The 19222-nt window shown below is 42.6% G+C and overlaps 1 protein-coding gene across 3 annotated transcripts in view; it reads left to right on the top strand.

Annotated features, from left to right (window-relative positions):
* Window positions 1-19109, top strand: part of UNC5D (unc-5 netrin receptor D) — a 1240412-nt gene extending 1221303 nt beyond the window's left edge. The window contains exon 15 of one of the 3 annotated variants that reach the window (XM_069213807.1): window positions 15183-19109. In XM_069213807.1, the coding sequence (XP_069069908.1) occupies window positions 15183-15387 (205 nt within the window). In that variant the 3' untranslated portion in view covers window positions 15388-19109. The remainder of the gene's footprint in view (window positions 1-15182) is intronic. The other 2 variants (XM_069213806.1, XM_069213805.1) reach the window with 2 other exon arrangements.
* The last annotated feature ends 113 nt before the right edge of the window (window positions 19110-19222 follow it).

Here is a 19222-nt window from a genome sequence, read left to right as displayed (position 1 = left end):
ATCTTTAGTCAATGGTTCCATTGTCTGTACCGGTTCAGGCGACCTTGTACCTGCGTAGTCTACACTGTTGCATTCAGCAAGAATGTTTCACTAAGCAAGTCGAATTTCATGAGAACGGATCTACAACAGTTACATTCATCTTCTAGCTTTGGAAAAATATGAATTCATGTCCTTCAACAAGTCAGCACACTGCACGTTAGAAAAACACATTTAATATGAAATCAGGCAGCTAGGCCTCGACTCATGCTAATTAAGGCCTAATGATTTATTAGCAGAACTTTAACATATAACCTTTTATTATTAGTGCAAAATCATATTCTAACATAACATTTCATCATTATTAATCAGTTTCATTATTCATTGTATATATTGGTGGACACTCCCCGTGGGCACATCTCAAGCGCACGTTTAGCAAAATACATTAATACATTTTCTATGCAGCATTATTACGCATTAGTTCATAAACATTTCATATTCATTTCTAAGTGAATAAGCTGCGCTCTCTCAATATCTTTAGTTATGACAGAATAGAAGTTTTTGTTTCTGTTTGGGCTTTGGTGCTTGTGTGTTGGTTACAGTAAATGCATTGGTTAGTGTGTATTATTTATGGTCACATCGATATATGCTTTTATTTAGCCTTTTTGGTGTTCTATGTTTGGAGGGACTCTAGAGTTGTTGTTCTCTCCATGGGTTAATTCTGTGGCTCTTGAGTCTGAACTCCCATAGCATTGCATATTGTTTTATTATGTTATTTTCCCTAAATTTCTGAATTTGCTATATTGTGTACCACTCTGTTTGAATGGGTGTGATAGCTCTTCTAGCTTTCTACTTTAGAGAGCTTCTCACTCCTCGGTAGTAAATTGCTCTTCAATAATCTTGGTGTGTTTATGTTTTTTTTTCTTTTCGGGTTTTCCAGGTTTAGGTACATGAAATAGTTTGAGACTTAGACTTTGATAAAGGTGGACATTCGTGACATTTTGGAGCTACATCTGCTTATTCAAAACACTCTTAGATTCAAAGCAAGACACCATGCTACAAGAGTCTAGTGTAAAATTAGAGTGATTTACAGGGAATGGTGGCATCCCATCAGTCTATTCAATTTAGGGGGCTGGCTGGTTACTTACTTCTATGATGTTCATCTGAGAGCTATTATAGGGCTACAATTTGCATCCATGATCATTTTTGATTGTATTATATTGAATAACAAATGAGTTGTGTTCCTTTTCAGAAGGCTTTATATCCCTTTTGAGGAAGGGTCAAGGATGATTAGTATATGGTTGGTACCTCAAAATCATAATACAAAAATGATGGACTGGAATTAGACTTATTCAAGCTTTCCACCTACTAAGTTTTGGTATGATGGAGAACTTGTTGAAATGAGGGTGTAAAATCAGTAGAGAAATGAGGTTCCTACGGCGGTAGACTTTCTTTAATAAAAACACCACTATGAGCCAAGTTAGCAAAGTTTGGCTTTCAAGTCTTAGACAAAACATTCATAACTTAGAAAGAATATAGAGTTTTAGGCCGCACATTTTTCTTTTATGTGTCTGTGTTTTTGTCTGTCTTCTTGGTTTGTCTGAGTTCTTCTCTCTGGACTTGTCTGTGAAGTGTCTCTTTACGTAAACAGGAGGAGCTAAATATGCATCCTGGATGAGGATATATTCCACATATAATTCAACCTTGCCTCTGCAAAGTGTTGCAAACCAATCAGAGGATGCCAAAATGTTAATACTAAATTATTTCTTGTAGCATTGGCGATAAGCCTGTTTCTTATCTCGTGCATATTTGCTAAAAACAGGAATTGAGGCTATAGCAATACATTGGCCTGATCCTGCTGGAACATTTTGATGCAGTGCTCCTGTGTCCCGGTTTCACCGATGGTAATATGAACTCAATACGGCTTCTCATCTTCTAAGGCTGAATGGTGGCAAGCTTTTGAAGAATGACTTCCTTGAAGAAAATGTGCTGAGTTATACTACAACCGCCCTGCGATCGTGTGGACATAAACCATACTGAAGATTGAGACTAGGCTCTGGGAAACTGACTATGTCCATCCAGCAGAAAACACAAACACATTAGATGATTTATCAAAATTGTGCTTGATATGCACGTATTTTTTCACCGTATACACAGGGCCTCTGGAATTATGACATTGTTCGTCTGCAGTGGTTTTGGTAAAGTTACAGATCTGCTGCATTTGCCACATAATCCTTCGTCTGCTGCATAATCTGCAGATTTTACGAAACAAATTGCCACTATCTCAAACAGTTCAAAGGGTACGGTATTAAAACGTAGCAACATGTCAACGCTCAATGGAAGGCCCTTTGCAAATGATGGCTGGTCACCTTTCTGTTGGTTATGGCTATAATTAGATGTTAAACTGGTACCAATGAGGTGGAGTGAGGTACCCAGACAATGTTAAACATGTGTAAAAATGACACAATAATGAAATAATGATATCACAAAATGTGCTGCAGTAGGCTACATAATTTGCCTTTCCTTTCTGCATAAGTCAACCTTGCCACAAAACTGGGCCTCCCCTGCCGCACAATTCAAGAGGCCCTGCTTATACATTACTGACTCTGTTTCAGCCCTGCCTGCCTAGCAAAAGTCCTGGCCACGAAGTCCTGGTGGCCGGACCTACAGATCCATCGGAGCGGGCGAGTATGTTCTCATTCACAGCACCTGCAGGATATGACAAAACACTGCAAAGCCTCCTCGAATCCCCCTGCGCTTTTTTTGTCAAAACTCAATTTAAGCTTTTGATTTAAAACAGCCTTTCATCTCTGGATCTAGCGCAATTGCTCTATTGTGCGATGCATTTTCCATCGAGCTTTCCCTGCTTTGAAAACATTTCACAGGCGTTTCTGGTGGGAATTGCTCACAGTTGAAGTGTTTTCCTTCCCTTGGCTGTGACACTGCACTTTAAATTTGATTATCCCCCCTCCCATCCTGTTTGTCATCTGGAAGGTTTCTAAAGAGCTCCGGAACTGCATGCAGCTGCTTTCTTGAGAGAGAGCAGAACAAGACGCAAGCAATTCGTTCCCTCTGTCTTTGTGACAGACGGAGCCGAGAGTGCCCCCCATTATCAGCTGCAGCCCAGATCTCTTCAGCGGGCTTTTTATCATTCCTGGTTGGTGGAAGTGAAAGCCATTTTTTTTCCTTTTCTGCTTTACAGCCTTTTCGCTGCACTACCATCTGGTCTATCAGGAAGGTATTACTCCCCACTGAACATCAATTACCTGAAGAGTTTTCATCAGTCTAATATCAGGAAATACACATCATTCAATACATATTGCCCACTTCTGGCTGAAAGATCTAATCTCGAGGTAGTCACACTTGGACTCCAAACGTTGTGCAAAAGGCCATTTATTAGGACAGGATTGCATGAACATTGTAACATGTAACCAGACATTTCTTGGAACATTAAACATATTGAACCTGTACCCTCTTTGTCCTCCCAACCATTTATTTTCCATAAAGCTTCATGCATTCTTTGCCCCTTAACCCCACTCATTTCCCCCTATTCCTTACGTTCTTGTCACTTCCTTCATCAACTGAATTCCAAGCACCATCTCCTGCTTCAGGGATCCTACCCAAACATCTTCATTCACCTGTACTTCATCCATACTCCCCCCAAGGTGCGGATCTGCACACATCTGCCTCTCCACCCCCCCCCCAACTACCGCTGTTCGCCACGCAACCCGTCCAGTCATGGCAAACCCAGTTATAGCCTCCCAAAATTATTCTGCAGTGTGGGTTGGTGGCCAACAAATCTGGGCAGCCGTCCGAGGCATATTCTGGAGTCGGAAGGGATGTGACTTCCCCATCTAACTCCTTAAGAGATCCTTGACCCCTCCCCACTCCCTCTGCCTCCAAACCCTACCAATCCTGGATCCCCTGCTCAAAACACACGAAAATCTGGGGGAAGCCTAGACTACGTCTGGATTTCCTTGGGACCCTCCATTGGCAAAGTTAGTCCCATATCAGGAGTTGAGCCTTAAGTCAGGCTTAGTTCTAACAGTGCACATCAGAGCTGGTTCTGTCTGTTAAAATCTGGTTTCTATACTGCAATAATGTGGCCCTAATAATGTGAATCTATCAGCACTAAAGACAAATGGGTCGCACTTTCTGCTGTTTACATACTTAAGTGTTTGGACCTAGGTGCATCCTTTTAGGGAGCACTGGTTCTCTGACTGACTCCAAAGACATAGGCAGTTCCAGCTGGGTTATCAGACAAAAGGAGTATGCATTCACTGAACCAAAAAGATAGGACCCCATCTTTTCATTTACTTTATTGACAGGGAACCTATTTCTTGAAAATATGTTAACCTGGGCAATTTCTCTCACATTCAGTCTGTAATTCCTAAGCTCATTCATCACTTGAGTTTCGTATATATTGTTGCATGGTCTCCTTGAGGGTACCCACTGCTCCCCATTTGCTACACTGATCCTGCTCACAACAGACCATCTCGTTGAGTTGAAGCAGAGCAGAAGGAATTATAACGATGAATTAGAATCACATTGGCTCTATAAATCAATATTATATCTTATGCAGTACATCAATATTTGTTCTATTGCATCGATCTATCTACTACATTGCAAGTTAGCCTAGGTAAGTAGATGTGGAGTTGCGAATAGTAAATATATACTTTGACAACAGTGGTGGGTGAAAGAGTGGATACAATGCTTTCATTGATCAACATTGCTGGCCTTGTTATAGTCTCATAGAGCTCACTGGAGAACACAGATAAGCTCTCGAGCATTAGTCATGGCCCTGACTGAGGTCTTGTCTCCCTTTAACTACTCCCAGTTCCTCACTGACCATTTCTGGACTACGTAGTCTAACATGCCCAAATTCCTGCCATTTCATTTACAGTCCTTTGGGGAGATCTTCCAATAGCTTTTCAGCCAGATCTTGTGTTCTAGACTACCTATACAGATGGCATGTTAAGATTTGTTGTTCTTATGTGTCTTTTGTAAATATTTAAACAGCGCACAGCAGCTTCCATGGCATAATTGCTTACAATTCGAGGATTATTGCTCCCACTACCGGTATCTGTGTTTGATTCAATGGCCACATGATTGAAGCTCAGTGGGGCATCAACCTTCCATCCTCCTGAGCTTGGTAAAATGAGTTGCTAACAATAAACCTCTGTAGTTGGGGCCCTGATACCCTCGGAGTGAATGTGTGCCTTATATTGATCTTCATGATGCTCCTTAGTGAAACACGTCATCCGTTGCTCAGTGGTCCAATATCCGGCACATGACACTTCTTGGACCACAGACTTGCAGCATTGTGTACACCACTTTTTGCGTCAAAGAAAGTTTTGACTAGTCACGTTTCATGTTTTACGATTCTTTTCTGTTTTTATAGGGTCTTTGGGTGAATGTTATATAGTTACTGAAGCCTGTAAATAAAACAGGTAGAATAAACTGATGTGCAAGTAAATGACGGAGGTTTGGGGTTTCAATTTAGCTTGCTGCCCACGACTATATCGGTCGTTAAAATACCTCTACTCTTGTTATACACCCAGGCCACAAGTGAGGGCCTATAAAGAAAGAGGGGACCGTTAAGAGTTGTATAGTCCAAAGCAGAAGGGCTATTAAGCTAATATAATGTTCCACACAATTAATATAGAATGTTTTAAGCTACACAGGGAGAAACGTAAAGACAAACATTGGAGTGGGGGTGTAAAAGGCACATTCCAGCCTATCATTTGTTTTCAGTAGAGCTTCCAATATTACAATGTTCTTAAATTAGCGAGAATCAAATATATTCCAAACTTTAGTAAGCACAACATGTGATGACATTATTCAATTCACAAAAGAACGACATCTTCATTTCTATATTGTTTTTTCCACAAATCATGGGTACATATATAACAGGCCTTAAGTACTTACCTATCAAACATCCTGTGGAGTACTGGCAGATCCGACAACGCCTTCAATAGTTTAGTCTGGAGGGCAGGTATCCACTATTAATTCTCAAACCAGCCCTGCTTTTTTCGTCTCCTCGCTCAACCTCTCGCATTCAATCCATCCATTTTCTCTCTCTTCTCCCGCTCTCTCTCTCTACCCCTCTTCTTCGCTTTTTCTCTTTTTGGGTCAAGGCCCTGTGCCTGCTGCGGTTAATCTTGGGGAGATCAGGAAAGTGACAAAAGCACCAGCATAGAACTGGGCTCCCAAAGCCGGTCTCCAGTGCCTCCAGCCCAAGGGTAAATGCCCAGAGGAATAAAAGGTCACAAATAACTTAGTGGATTAGCGCAAAGAACGATGTTAGAGAATGGGATCAAATGCAGGTTTGCTGCCATTGAAAGTGCATGACCTCGTGGTAAATAGTTGGGTGCATGCACTTTCAATTGGGTTTGGTGAAGTGTCTGTCGGTTTTCACCAGACTTTTTACATACACACAGACAAAAAAGCATTCACACTTTCGCCATCTCTCCATTTTGAAAGTCTTTTGCTGACATTTTCTTACCAGTTGGAGAAAGTGGAAAATATCCTCAACTAAATCCCTTTAATCACTTAGAACTAAAGGTAAAGGACTCAGGCCAGTACTTATATTTTTTTAGCGCCACATTTGTGCCACTTTTTGATGTAAAAGCAGCGCAAACTTACAAAATACAATTGTATTTTGTAAGTTTGTGCCGCTATTGCGTAAAACAATTGCGCAAATGCAGCGCTAAAAAAGTATATATATGGGCCTTAGTGTTTCTGAGTCCACTTGATGTTTCACATTCCAGGGACTTTAATTCATAATGCTTGAATTCAAGGGTGGAGATTGAGGATAGATTGTTCTTTCCAATCTCAGTATCTCTCCAATCCCCTGAATTCTGGGCAACTCATAAAGAGGCCATTTATGTTTTGCCAGATCTTCATATTAGTCTCTCTTCATTCTCCTGTATCACTTTGGACAGAGTCACCTGTTCTATAGACAATCTGGTAGTGCCTGAAAGGTTAGTCTGTCTGGTCAATGTGTGGGCTGTTTATCTCGTATGTTAGTTTTTACGTTAATTTATCCGATATTGCCACAAACATTGTCTACAACAAGCATAAATACATGCAGTCTCCCATACATTGCAAAACACTTGTACAGCTTGTCGAGCTGCCTGATTTGCAAATGTGGGCCACATAGTTAGCAATCTGAATCACAAATCGGGGCCACTTTTACGTTGGCTCCTGGGTCTATTTTCTGTCCCCTTCTGACCCTGCCATTGGACACCCTCACACTCCTCGCAATATGGCATGGTTCTGCATGTGCAGTACGCACAGTAGCTATGTGCACCCGAGAATCCTGCACCATACTACTTACTATGATGACTCTTCTTGGATATTTTGCATATTTGAGAGAGCTGCGCGTCACTCCGGTGCCTGTGGCCACTGGGGTATGATTTTAATGGAATACAATTTTATTCCACACATTATCGCTCATGTAAATGTCCAAATGTTTCCCGCTATGCCTTACAGACACAACTTAAATATGCTATGAATGTGATTGAATGGCTTAATGCGCAAAATAGCATGCCTGACGTAGCATCTTATTTGCTTCATAATTCACTACAGGCAATGGATTTTTTTCTTTAGGCATTAGGGAATGGTGAGATTACTTCATACATGGCTGTGTCCTTATAGGTAGTGATTGTCAAATCCCAATGAAAGCCACCTTTTAAACTTTATTTCAGATTGCCACTGGTTATGCTAGTTGCTAGTTGTTAGCTCTTAGAAGACATTGTAGTTCAGCTAGTTACTCTTGTGTTCCAGTACCGCTAGAAAGATTGAATAACATACAGAAGCACACCGCGGACTCTCCTTTGTTTTGATTTAAGGCACTCACCCTGCTTCTGTGTTTTATACAGAGACATGAATGTGTATTGTAGAACCACGTGGATGGCCATTTTGTTATTTTGCTGTTCTTGAAAGTTGCCTTTAGATTCACTGTCAACATCTAAAGGTGCTTTTGTGTTCGTTTTACAGACCCACCAGGTGATTCTTATGTTTTTCACTACAGCCTGGTGCATGTCATTGGGTGGCCCTGTTGTTAATTAGTGGACCTTGTGCACATTTTTCGAGTAGGAGAGGGGGTGTGTGTGTGTGTGTGTGTGTGTGGGTGGGTGTGTGTGTGTGTGTGTGTGTGTGTGTGTAGTTTCCTTCAATACATTTTTGGAAGCCCTCACAGTGTGCCTCTGGCATACTTTGTAGACACCTGTACCCCTTTTACGAGATTCTCTGAATCACCGATATTTCTGGCAATGTTAGCCATCATTCACATCAAGATTAAGAGAACACTTCTCTAAAGGACTCTGGCTGTTCAAATCAGCCAATATCTCCATGGGAGAGAATGGAGAATAACCAGAGGACTTGGCCCAGTAATTGACAATTTCTTCTGTAATTCCCCATTCCTCAATGGCACTTCAGCTTTCTGTTTATAATCTCTGGAGTTTCTATGTACCTGGAGTTACAATTATTAAATGCAAAGAAAGAAGTACAATAATCAACTCCACGGACCTCCTTGAATGAATGGACAGCATTGGCCTCTCACAACTGATCTCAGATTACATGCACAGAGCACGACACACGCTAACCCCATATTCACATCCAGCAACAGAGTCAGATACAGCCACACCATGGAAATCACCTGGTCCTATTACTCCATCACTCACTTCATCATCACTAGACCACCCACCAGCATCCCTTCCGCAGGTGGGCCAAAGTCCTCTCATCACCAATGGACATCGGTCATGCTCTTAGCATCACCCAGCCTGTTGTCTCCACCAACCTGAATCAAGCACTTGAGAACCTCAAACAACTATATCACCTGTCTTGCCAACCAAATTACCCACACCAAACCAGCCAAAATGCACAGACCCACCAAACGAGCCAGCTGGTGCATCCCAGAACTCAGCACATTGAAAAACAGTTGCAAACACCTAGAAAGATAATGGCGCACCAGCAAAAGCGAAATCGATCTAGCCTCCTTCAAGCTGGCCCTCAACACCTTCCAACACTAACTCAGATAAATGAAACGGGAGGCTGTAGCAAACCATATCAAAGCCAGTTCCAACCAGACCAAGGAACTCTTTACCATCTTCAGAGAGTTCACCTGCCCATCAGCCACTGAAAACTCAATCCCCACCTCACAGAAACTCTTTGACAATCTAGCAGACCAGTTAAACAACAAGATAGCCACCATATACAGAAACTTCGATCCACAACCCACCAACCTCCTCTTCCAGAAACCACCCGCTTACTGCATGGGAATAGATCAGCACACTGAACACTATGGGGGTGATTCTGACCGCGGCGGACGGCGGTCGCCGCCCGCCAAGCGGTTCCCGCCGAAAGACCGCGGCGGTCATTCTGGCTTTCCCACTGGGCTGGCGGGCGACCGCCGAAAGTCCGCCCGCCAGCCCAGCGGGAAACACCCTTCCCACGAGGAAGCCGGCTCAGAATGGAGCCGGCGGAGTGGGAAGGTGCGACGGGTGCAGTTGCACCCGTTGCGAATTTCAGTGTCTGCATAGCAGACACTGAAATTCTTTGTGGGGCCCTGTTACGGGGGCCCCTGCAGTGCCCATGCCATTGGCAGGGGCCCCACGACACCCCATACCGCCATCCTGTTCATGGCGGGTGAACCGCCTGGAACAGGATGGCGGTATGGGCTGTCAGAATCCCCATGGCGGCGCAGCAAGCTGCGCCGCCATGGCGGATTCCCATGGGCAGCGGAAAGTCGGCGGTACACCGCCGGCTTTCCGCTTCTGGCCGCGGCTGTACCGCCGCGGTCAGAATGCCCGGCGGAGCACCGCCAGCCTGTTGGCGGTGCTACCGCCAACCTCCGCCATGGCGGTAATTACCGCAAGGGTCAGAATGACCCCCTATGTCCCCAATGAACTCTATCCTTTCGGAAGCACCCTCCAACCCATGCCCTCACTGACTCTTCAAACTCAGTAGCGACAAGATCAGCCACCAGCCCAGCACCATCCTCAATGCCGCCATTGCCACAGCCACCTTTTCCGATGCCTGGAAATACTCAGAGATCAGACCCTTCTTAAGAACACCTTCACAAACCCCAGCGATCTCCAGAACTACGACCCGTCTTGCTGCTCCTGTTCCTGCCAAGGTCCTGGAGAAAGCCATCAACCTCCACCTCGCCAATCACCTGGAGAGAAACAACCTGTAAACCTCTTCCTATCAGGATTCAGAGGCAACCAGTGCATTAAAGGTGGCTCTGATCGCCCCAACAGACAATATCTGCACTCTCCTCACCAGAGGAGAATCTGCTGCCCTGATCCTCCTTGTCCTCTCAGCAGCCTTCAACATCATCTCTCACCACACACTCATTAAACAACTACATCAGATCGAAAACGATGTCCTTGGGTATATGGCATCTTTCCTCACAGGGCACACCCAGAGAATCACCCCCCCCCCCTTCAGCTCACAACCAACACTCACCATCTGTGGTGTCCCTCAAGGTGCGTCCCCCAGCCACCCCCTCTTCAACATCTACATGATGCTGCTAGCAAACACCCCCAGAGCCCAAGCCATCAACATAATTTCCTATGCCGACAACACCAAGCTCGTCCTCTTGCTTTCAGCTGACCCCACCACCACAAAGTCAAACTTCCACAACAGCATGGAAAATGTTCCTGCAAAGTGGTGATTTTTGGCAGCCCCCCCTCCCCCTGGTGGCCATTGGAACTGAGGCCCACCTCCACAACAAAGGACCACGCCTGGCACCTGGGCATCATGCTGGACAGTGAACTCCTCAAGAAACAACAGGTCAATGCCATCTCCTCAGCCTGCTTCTACACTCTCCACATGCTCTTCAGAATCTTCACATGGCTCCCCATCAGCAGCAGAAAGACTTTGACACAGGCCCTCATTATGAGCCATCTAGACTACGGCAATGCACTCTTTGCAGGCACCTCCAGCAAACTTATGAGAAGACTCCAGATGACACACAACGCACCCGCCAGACTGATCCTTAACCTACCGAAAAGGGCTCGCATCACCCAGCATGTCAGAGACCTCCACTGGCTCACCCATCTAGAAGAGGTGCCAGTTCAACTTCTGACCCATGCCTACAAAGCCCTCCACAACCAGCGACCAGCTTACATGAACCACCACCCGAACATCCACTGCCGCAGTACTCTGGAGGATGCTCCTTCACGCACCTCTCCACCAAGTGCTGGAATGCCCTCCACCTCCGAACATCACCCTCACTGACAGACTTCAGGAAGAAACTCAAGACCTTTTGAAGAGGCTTTTTGAATGAATCCCACAGCCCAGAATCTAGATATCTTGAATGAATCCCACAGACCAGAATCTAGATATCTTGACTGGTGATAAGCCGCGCTGTAAAAGGTCTGTGTGTGATGATATTATAGGTGTTTTATTACCCCCACCACATGAAGGCCTAGGTCAAAGGGTATCTGTGTTAGAACTAGGCAGGAGGCCATTGAGAGTACTTAGTAAATCTGAATTGTCTGTGCCGTTACTTTGCACATCGTCAGAACACTCTTTGACTTCATCAGCACCAAAGAACTGTTCTTGTTTTTAATGCATCAAACCTGATAACGTTTTTATTGTAAATTGCAACTTGGTCCATTTCCGGGAAAGAATGGTTGTGGACTTAACAATCAAATTCTGCTGATCCGACCCCTGTTCTAGCTCACAAGTTTAGCGCAATTTAATACTGAAAGGACACACAGTCCTCAGTTGCCTAGTGTACAACTGTGCAGAAGCACAGACCGTAGATATGCATCCATCCCGAGACAGCTGCTGGTGTTTTCGGAATAAAACTGGCACAAGTTACCTTCATTTGCCTTGATTATCGACTCCCTAATCTTTTGCAACTCTTTGATGTGACAATTTATGGTTGCCACCTTGCTCCATTTAATCAGGAAAGCATAGTTGCATTTCTGATCTTTTTACTTACAAATCATTGCTGCCAGGTAGAGAGACCAGAGATTCAGGCTTTCCAGAACCAGTCCCGTTTTTCTAACTGTCTGTCTCGGCGAATATCTGTACATTTAGCACACATCTCCATTTTGAGAGAGGTTCAACTAAACACAGGGGAGTCAAGTTTTTATGTCCTCATAAGTAGGATTAGTAAGCAGAAAGCAACGTAATTAACACTGGTGATAACGTGTGTAAATGTTGCACTAAGTTGACCCTTAGTGTCTCATCTGTCTTTTCTGTTGGTGAGCACTCTCAGCAAAGTCATTCTGTGCAACTCGGCCAATTCAAAACTGTAGTCACACTTCTATGTTTTCGAATTTCTTTTTCCACCTTGTATCAGGTGAACTAGTCAACTGCTTCACTGGAAACAAAGACTGCAGCACTCAGAATGCAATAAGTGAAAATTAAATCCTCTTCCTGGGGGAGCAGTGGCCTAAAGACATGAAGGGAGGCTGCAACATTATTAGATATTGCACTTATTAAAGAATAATTGTGGGCATCTCTAATAAATGCAGTATGTTAGAACATTACATATTAAATCATCGCAGTAGAATAATAAAAAAGTGTTGTTTTTTGTCCGTTTTATGAAACAGTGAACACTGCAGTGAGAGCTGATTTTAGACCACCAGGTCGGATTTAAGATCCAGTATTAAATAATGGTTTCTCTGCATTACAAACATGCATACATGCTACACTAGGAGCTGTGGCCTAGCGGTTGCTGACTTTAGAAATGTTGAGTCAGGTTCGAAACCCAACTGTGAGTCACCCTCCTTTTGATCCGCGCGTATGCATAAAAGGAGTGCCATAAGCCGATTCTCTTGTAAAGTGCTCTAATGCCCTTAGGTCACATTTGTGATGTGTACAACTACAAAAAAACACATGATTGTGGAACATCACCCTTGAATGAGGTGAAACGCTTGTTTATAATAGGTGACGCTCTTTAAGAATTAATGTGATCGTTTTTTTAACTGGCAGCAGTCTGGATTTACATAAGAAAATGCGTTCTGGATATGCCTAAAAATGAATTTCCATAATTTAAATTCACCTTAATCCTGGAGAGGTTGGTTCTCATCGCAACAACCAGTCACCATTCTGCTAGGCTACAACCAGGGTCACTGGAATTATGTGATTCTGCTGCTGCAGCATTTTTTGCACAGTTATGGATTTTATGCATTGCCACACAATCTGTCATCCGCGGCATAACAGGCAGATTTTAACCAAAAAAAATGTTTTTATCTCAAAATGATCAAAAGTTACTAAAACATGGCAATGTGTTCCTGCACAGTGAAAGGCATTCACAAATGTTTACTAGTCAATTTTCAGTTGATAATTGCCTCATTTGGTTAAACTTGTAGTAATGAGGTGAAGTATTTACCCCGTAAATGACAACATGATGAAGTGATACTATCACAAAATGTGACGCATTATGCTGCATAATTTGTCATTTCTTTCCACATAATTTAGTCCAACCTGACACATAATTCCAGAGACCGTTCCTCTAACTGATTGTCTGCCTTGTAATGAGCAGCATCGTCTATCTAAAAAGTCCCAGACCATGCACCAACTGCACATCATGCAGTCACATCTTGGGTGTGAACTGTCATAATCCAAGCTTTGACTCAATTATCTCTCTAACAACGCATTGCTTTTAAAAGAGTAATGTTTCAAAATGGTGTCCTAGCACTGACATCATTATCAAGTGTGGGCTGCTTTAATACAGGCCGGGCAAACATATCTCTGTGCTTCTAGGGGACACTGAAACCAAGTCACAGAGAAATGTAATGGGGAAAAAGATGTAAGAACACGACTCTGGCAAGATGCTTGTCTCTAAACTAGTATGCATACCCCCTTCATACCGTAAAGCACGTCTCTTAAAATTCTGTACATCAATAAAAAGAGACAATGCATTTTATAAAGGGCAAATCTCCATTCTTCATGGAGATTAGGGAAAAGGAGCGCTGTTTTCTCCTTGACCTGTTATTTCAAGTAGCCCCCAACTATAAAAGTAATCTAAAAGATCCCTTCCCAGAATAATATAACACAAGCTGTGTAAGGAAGGTCTTGTTATATGAACCTCTAAAGGAGGGAACAAGAGATGACAGACAAAGGAGATGGATTTAGGAGCCCACACAGAAAACAAGCATTTACAATGTAATGGGTCTTGCATTTGCTCGAGTTAGAGCTATTAGCATTGTAAATTCCTAACTGGACTTTTCTTGCCACATAAATTGAAAATGAAAAGTAAAACAGTTGACATAAGCAAGCCGATGTAAAGCGCCATGGCCAGCATGAGCACGAAGGAGAGAATCAAAAGGAAAAAGTAGTTTTCTCACAGTGTAAAGTATCGGCAAATGTACAATTATCCATGTAACAGGGTCGATGGCAAATATGGTAAACAAAACTGCCCCAAGAAGAAAGAAATGTAATGTATTTACCAATGATAGCAAAGGACTTTTGAAAGGCAAGCCCACAAACGAGTGATAGGCATGGTTGAAAGCCCACAGATAGATTATAACAGCGCAGAACGCTGGCGCGCACAACCTGAAAAATATTATCCTATGGCTCTGGGAGTCTCAACAGTGGTTAAAAGACCACTACTGCTGGCTCTGTAATTTACTGTAGCAAGCCTATGTGGTGGGTTATTGTGTACATTTCACACAACTTGACCAGGGCGTAGATGAGTGTACACAAACTACATTATTGTCTTGTGCTTCTGTTATATTACCTCCTCAATCAGGAAACACCAGAAAAAGGAAGAAATACACTCTTAAGGGCTAAGGAAAAGATGGGAATTTACATTTGCTTTCAGTATCTCCTCCCTAATGTGAACTGTCTACCTCTTATGGCATCCCTCCTGTCCAATTGTTCCTCTATTGCCTCTTAATCTCGCATTTTCCTAATGTTATCTTCCAGTTAAAGTTAAATCATATAAAGGTGTACTGTTCAGGTAACTAGCAAACGCATGTACTGTGTGATAATGAAAGGTAGAAAAAAAACAATACAAAAGAGGTGGTTTTGAGTTTCAAGACATAGATTGTCTTGGGTTGGGTAATTTGTTTTGCTTGAAGAAGTCTGAAGCCTATGTTTGGTTGTCGTCTTTTTCATGAGCTCAAATGAAAAACTTTTATGCATAAAATGTGTTTTAATGTTAATGTCCTTCTGTATTCAAACCAGTCTTCACTCTTTTTCCAGTGCTTTGAGTCGTCTCCTTTTCTCTTTTCCAGGAATTTATCTTACTTTGCAACATACAGCAGTCCATCTGCCGTGATCTTGGACCTCTGGGAAGCTCAGCATCCCTACGATGGGGATTTGGACTCTTTAGCTTCTGCCCTCGAAGAGATAGGAAGGACACACTCCAAAATCTCACTTGTCACAGAGACTCCCGTAGAGGAGCCAGACTTTAGCTACAGCCGGCAGAATGGACTCTAAGAACTGGCCTCCCAATCTCCCATTCCCAAGAACGAATGGACAGCTTTCAGACTTTTCATTCAGAAGGAGTTTCTGGCCATCAGGAAAAGATAAAAGGAGGATTTTTGTTTACATGCAGAAGTCAAGCGATGCAATTTTACATTCTTTTTCCGGCCATTTGAATTCAAAGTCTAGTGAGATTACACCCAAATTCATCCAGGCATGAGACAGCCTTAGAAGAATGCTCTCTTTATTGACCCAACATGCAGCAAATAACAGGGTTCATTTCTACTTATGAGTTGGGATTCTCCAATTTCCACAAAGTGGGGAAGGAAGGGGACCAGGTTGAAAAGAAATTGGATACCACTAATGAAAGCAGTAGTACTCTTCTCTTTTCAGATATCAACATAATAGATGTTCAACCAAAACAGTGTGCACACTTTGCATTTCAATGGCTTAAAGTTTTCTAGACTAGTTTTTCCAGACAAAATCTGCTAGAGTGTCTAAACGTCTGTTTCATTTGCAGAGTATCCTCTTTTGTGTCTAACAGAGTGCATATACTATAATCACCTAGGACATATCCTAAGGCTGAGCACCTGGTATTATTGATTCCATTCTTGAGCAGACTCAACAATATCAGCACTTTTTAAGAAATCAAAGAATCTAACTGTTTTCTGGACAATGCATGCTTTAGGGTGACAATTTGGAACTGTGAAATTTGCAGGTCATACTTTAAGATGAAATGAATACCAAACACAGCCCGAAAAACCATTTTAACATTACTTTTGAATCCCTCAAGTATTACTACTGATTTGAAATATGGGCTCTGGAGTACAAGGGACATGGATTGAGACAAGCTATTGCTACTGAAAAAGTGCCCACATCCACTCAGCCTAATAGCCAGCATCTATGTCGAGCTGATCTAGTGCAGTATTGCCATTCCCATGGTAACTGTGTAATTTGCTGTTGAATTACAATCCTGGAATATCATGGCAGTTCGCCTTTAGTTGCAAACCATGTAATTTGCTAGAGTGCTCAATTGTCAGTTTGATTGATGTGATGTGAAGGTGGTTAGGGTCTGTGTTAGTTTGCAGACTCTGTGTCCCTTCACATTTACTTCACTGAAAAGTATTCGCAGTTAAACTGTTGGTCATGTAATGAGCTTGTACTGCTATCACTGAATTAGTCATGATTCTGTTGGAACACTATTGATTTATGAGTTGAGGTGTCCAACATGATGGTAAGCAACACTTAAGGAGCCCTTTTTGATTTTTTTATGTTTCACTCCTGGCCTTTTCCTAGCTTTTCACCAAAAACAGTAAATTTTGTTGGGCAAATCCTAGGACACACAGTAAATTCTGTGTTGAGTTTGGAGCCATGTTTGGGTGTGTAGTGTCACTTCTCACCCTGACAATATGGTAAATTAACATTCATGTGTTTTGCCTGCCTTCTTCCGCTACGGGGCAGTGGGCAGTGTTTTGAATGAACTGATGGGGGTGATTGACCCAGCTTTTATAGTTACTGTCTGTAATGTTCTGTCAGGACTCGCCTTTGTCTTGTTACACTCTGTCCATATTCCAGCAGAGACCTGAGAATTTTAATTTTCTCGAATAGAATTTAATGAATACTCTTAGGATAATTATTATCTCTGGTACAAGTAAAGAGGCTCCAAGCTTTACCCATTAACAATGAAACTTTTCAAAATGTGCTGGGCTGCACTCTTGTATTTGCTGTCCTCGGCCGTACCATAGATAACTCACCATTTGTTACTTTCAACAGAAGCCTTTTATTTATTTCTTTGACATAATCACGTTTCAGTGTTTACATAGACTTTTCTTGAGCTCACTGTTTCTGATGCCTTGTTACTATTGTTGCATTGCAGTAAACTCAATGGTGGTTGCTAATGACCACACAATAGGATTTAAAAGAAGATGTACCAAGTGTGAGTACAATAAAAAAACGTTGTATATTAGCATACTGCAAGAAAGGCAACGCAATAGGCAGGCAATGCTACCCAGATACTCACCGTGTGGTTTAGCTAAGATTCACAGCCATTCGAGGTTTGTGCGTTTTCTCGTTAGGCGAGCTTGGGGTGTGACTGAGCATCTTCTGGCATAGACATTTCCTCTTCAGGCATGCAAGCTTGATTTGTAATTCACACCCAGTCAGTAATAGTTAGAAATAATACTGCCTCCAATATTTCTAAGGTAAATAAGCACTTATTTTAGCAAACAACGGTCTGTTCTGATTTCACCTTGTTTTGGAACAATTTTCCAGAAGAAGTACTAAATGAAAAAGAGATGAAAGGTGGAATGTCTTCCACCATTGGGATAATATGGTAGAAGGTTTTCCAATGGTGGATTCTCCTCCTGGTTTGGTTCAGAGATTTGAAGATTTTCTGTTCCTCTATTTGAGTGTATGATCTAAAACCTCACATCAATTGCTGCTATTAAATCAGCGGGAGATTGCTTATTGATCAATACAGATCCATTCGTCCTGCACCATCATACTCACAAGAGTATCACAACCAGGACTGAGTTGTAGACCCATTGATTTCATCATAGGTGGCCTGAAGAGTGTAGGATTGAAGAATGAGAATTATTAAAGAGTAGTGTCAGGCTTTATTAGGAAATCTCAAACCCGTAATTTGAGACCCTAGCACAGTAGGTGGAAGTTGATAATTGGGGTGCTTTCACAGAATTGCATTAAACAGTAATCCAAAGCTCACTTTGCAATACTGAAAATGTATTTAGCTTGGTCATTTCTATGGGTTTGTGAAGTTACTATGTGACATGACTGGCAAATTCATGCAAAATGTTCTGAAACTTTTTGAGCACTGAAACGAAAAAGGGCCAGCACACAGCGGCTCTACGTTGCAGCGGAAAACATTCTTGATTCCAGCGGGAAGACTGCCGCCACTTGGAGGCCGACTGTGTCCTTTGCTCTGACAGCTGATTTGCAAAGTCCCATGGATGCTTTACCCCGGCCAGGGTTTGCCGCCTGCCCACCCAGCCTGGCTTTGTGTTGTACCTGCCACTCACAAGACAGTTGACACTGCCCCCATGCCTCCTACAGCTGCACCTGTGGACCTTCCTAGCACCTTTCACAGCATAACCACATAGGGCTTCAGACTGTCATGACCTCCTGTTTATGGATGTTCTCTCATGGGACATCCAGCATCAGAGACTCATCATAAGGAAGGTGGCGCCTAAATTGTCATCTCAGCAAATCGGATGAAGTAGGACATCACACACCTTCACCAAAGGCTCAATGTCCCAAATTTCCCCAACTAGATGGAAGTAAAAAAAGCTTCAACCATCCTTACACACTACATCCTACAATGGGTAATATGAATGCTTATTAGGAAGATTCTGACAGACAACCAATGTGTGGTTCAGTTGCATGTCCGACTCTTCTTACTGCCCATAAAAGCACCCTAGCTTAACTAGAAAGCCTTAGATGTGATCGAGGGAATTTTAGCCTCACATGCTTGGTGAGAATGCTTCCAATTTCCAAATAAGTCAGCCCAGCTTTAAAATAGTCCATACTCTCAATTTCGAGGCAATCAAATGTTTAAAGGTAACCAAAAATAATTAAGATTTTGAGGAGATAGCAGCTGAGACAAGCACAATGCCACTTTGTAGCAATGTTGTGAAAACAATATACATAACACACCCAGCAACATACTTGCATGAAAACAATGAAGCACATACATAATTCCCTTTGGTTTTAAGAAACATGACAAAAGATGGACATTACCAAATCAAAATTGGATGGATACATAGCTCAACAAAATAAAGGGCTCTCCCTCTTTATCCCTACCCCCCTAATGACCTCTGTATAGGTTTCTGAGCGG

The sequence above is a fragment of the Pleurodeles waltl genome, chromosome 11 (assembly GCF_031143425.1).
Source record: "Pleurodeles waltl isolate 20211129_DDA chromosome 11, aPleWal1.hap1.20221129, whole genome shotgun sequence".
NCBI lineage: Eukaryota > Metazoa > Chordata > Amphibia > Caudata > Salamandridae > Pleurodeles > Pleurodeles waltl.
This window is presented reverse-complemented; position numbering and strand designations above follow the sequence as displayed.